This window comes from Oncorhynchus tshawytscha, linkage group LG27, assembly GCF_018296145.1.
Source record: "Oncorhynchus tshawytscha isolate Ot180627B linkage group LG27, Otsh_v2.0, whole genome shotgun sequence".
Classification (NCBI taxonomy): Eukaryota; Metazoa; Chordata; class Actinopteri; order Salmoniformes; family Salmonidae; genus Oncorhynchus; species Oncorhynchus tshawytscha.
This window is the reverse complement of record NC_056455.1, coordinates 6974801-6977034: the sequence shown is the minus strand read 5'-3', so window position 1 is coordinate 6977034 and position 2234 is coordinate 6974801. Positions and strand designations below refer to the sequence as shown.

The 2234-nt window shown below is 45.0% G+C and overlaps 1 protein-coding gene across 3 annotated transcripts; it reads right to left on the bottom strand.

Moving 5' to 3' along the window:
- Window positions 1–425: 425 nt before the first annotated feature.
- Window positions 426–2234, bottom strand: LOC112258616 (protein HEXIM1). Of its 3 annotated transcripts, none has more exons than XM_024433116.2 (2): window positions 2214–2234; window positions 426–1878 (listed from the first exon to the last, which is right to left on the bottom strand). In XM_024433116.2, exon 2 carries the CDS (start codon window positions 1825–1827, stop codon window positions 697–699), a length of 1131 nt encoding a protein of 376 aa, XP_024288884.1. In that variant the 5' UTR covers window positions 1828–1878; window positions 2214–2234; the 3' UTR covers window positions 426–696. The 3 variants fall into 3 exon arrangements, with proteins under 3 accessions (XP_024288884.1, XP_024288883.1, XP_024288882.1); XM_024433115.2 differs by lacking the exon at window positions 2214–2234 and adding an exon at window positions 2100–2197; XM_024433114.2 differs by lacking the exon at window positions 2214–2234 and adding an exon at window positions 2053–2193.

Sequence of the window (2234 nt, the reverse complement as noted above, 5' to 3'; positions counted from 1 at the left end):
TTATTTATCAAGGGTTACATTATGCAACCTGCATATGATCTCTACAGTGCCATCAGTCATGAGTGAAGCAGTCACAACTTACCTGATTTGGTAGTGGCTAATCTAAGAAGAGTAGGATAGTATGGACACATCTGAATGAATCTGAAAAACTAGGCTATTGAGCATATTCCATCACTTTACATCTGCCTAAATAGTGGAAAGAAAATGATCTAAGTAGATAGCTGTAAAATGGCTTGCAGATAATAGCCAAACACTTTTATGTTGATATCAGGCAAATCTTTATTTACCCCCTACAAAAAAAAACTAATTAATGTTTGTGCACATTTTAATTTACACATTTAATTGTGGAAAGTTATTTGAAATTCTCAAAATAAGCATTGTTTGACAAATGTTAAATTTAGACAAACATGTCCTGCTCACTTAAATTGTGGGATAGAGTACTTTAATGCATGCATACCAGGGAAACAAAATCGTATTTCCAAATACATTCTCTTTATAAAAAAGAAAATAATAATTTTAAATATTTACATTACTTATTGAAAAAGTTAACAGGCGCCTTTACAGTCCAAATAGAAAACAAAAGATGAAGTATTGCAAAGCAATTTTACGGACTGTCACTGAACCGATTTCATAAAACTGCTGACAATATTTTAAAGTCCAGTTCAGTCTCCACATTTTACCTGGTTCTATCCATTTCTAGTCACCTAATGTGACTATCTGCTCCCGCTCCTTGCTCTGCTGGTTATGCGGACGCTGCTCACTGTTCTGCGCCCTCAGTCTCTCCAATTCACCCTCCAATTCTCTGATCCGCGCCGAATCCGACTGGGGCACCTGGCTATCATTTGTGATGTCCGGGTTGGCTGCGCGTCGCAGCCGGGTGTTCTCTTCCTCCAGGCGGGACATACACTTTTCCAGCTCCAGATATTCTTGAACCAGCTCTTGCTTGGACATGTTTTGAAGACTTTCGATGTGGTATTTCTCGTAGGTCTCAGAAAAGTCTCTCTGAAGAAACTCACCACCGGCGTTTCCAGGCCTCCCGATGCCGTCGCTGCCACCACCACTGCCATAGTCCTCCTCCTCCTCGACATCGAATAGGTCATCCTCACTTGCGGTGTCCTCTGGGCGAGCACCAGTCCCCAACTGACGTCGGGGCCCACTTTCGGTATTCAGATCCGGTTCCTCTCGGTCGTGTTCATCCATAAGGAACTGCGTTGTATTGTAGGGGGCAACGGGCAACCCCTTCGCGAACATTTCTGCTCTCACTCGGGACGCTCGTTCTGTCTCTCGCTCGTCAAGCTTTTTCTTTTCTTCCCAAGACAGTTTAAAATAGGGCTTCCATTGACGCTTCTTTTTGGATGGTCGACGCCTGTGTTTCTTCTTGCCCTGGCGCGCATCTACAGCTGCCCCGGCGCCCAGAGAGCCAGAGTCGCTTCTTTTCCCACACTCGCCTTGCACTTGACTCAGGGTCTCCTCGTGCGGTCCATCTCCACTATTTCCGTGGGCTACGAGGCCACCTTCCCCGGCTGCATCTGCTCCTGGTTCCTGGCAAGGCTGTGTTGCTGCTGGGCACTTAGGAAGTGCATTTCCGGCAACGAATCTAGGGCACACCTCCCTCTGTCCGCCTTGCATTTGCCACAACTTGTCTGAAGGGATAACCCCGCCTTCGCTCTCTGACTGCTGCTGTTTATCTCCATATCGCCCCCTACCGTCAGTCTCCAGTCCACGTCTCTCATTGGTTTGGGGATGCTCCACAACTCTTTCTCTCCCACCTGATGGGGTATCTGAAGTTTTCAGGTGATGGGTCTTCTCAATGCTCGGTTCTGTCATCCTGGTGTATGCGGGTGGGCTGTTCGCCTTACAACATGTCAACCGTTGTCTCTGTGTGAATTAAACTAAATGTTATTTAAAATATTTTTAGATAACTTTTGCTAAGTATACTGTTTCTATGTCTTAATGAGTAACATTTACTTGACAATAAATGTTCAGCTAACTTTCGAAACGTTCACTGTCGCTACTCTTAAAAACAAAGTTATGAATGATAACACTTGTTACTTCGCGAATGATTCGTCAGAGCTACTGTAGCTAGCTAGCGAACTAACGTTAACTATTTCGGTGCCGCTAGCACTCGTAGTCCTTCTCAAGTTCGTATTTCATCTCCACAACAGTGACTGTCCAGTATGCTACTACAGAAGGAGTTCGCGGCTTTATATCACCTCTACCACTGCCAAGTGCGC

Coding starts and splice junctions, on each gene's coding strand:
- LOC112258616 (XM_024433116.2), bottom strand. CDS start 1,827: ATGACAGAACCGAGCATTGAGAAGACCCATCACCTGAAAACTTCAGAT.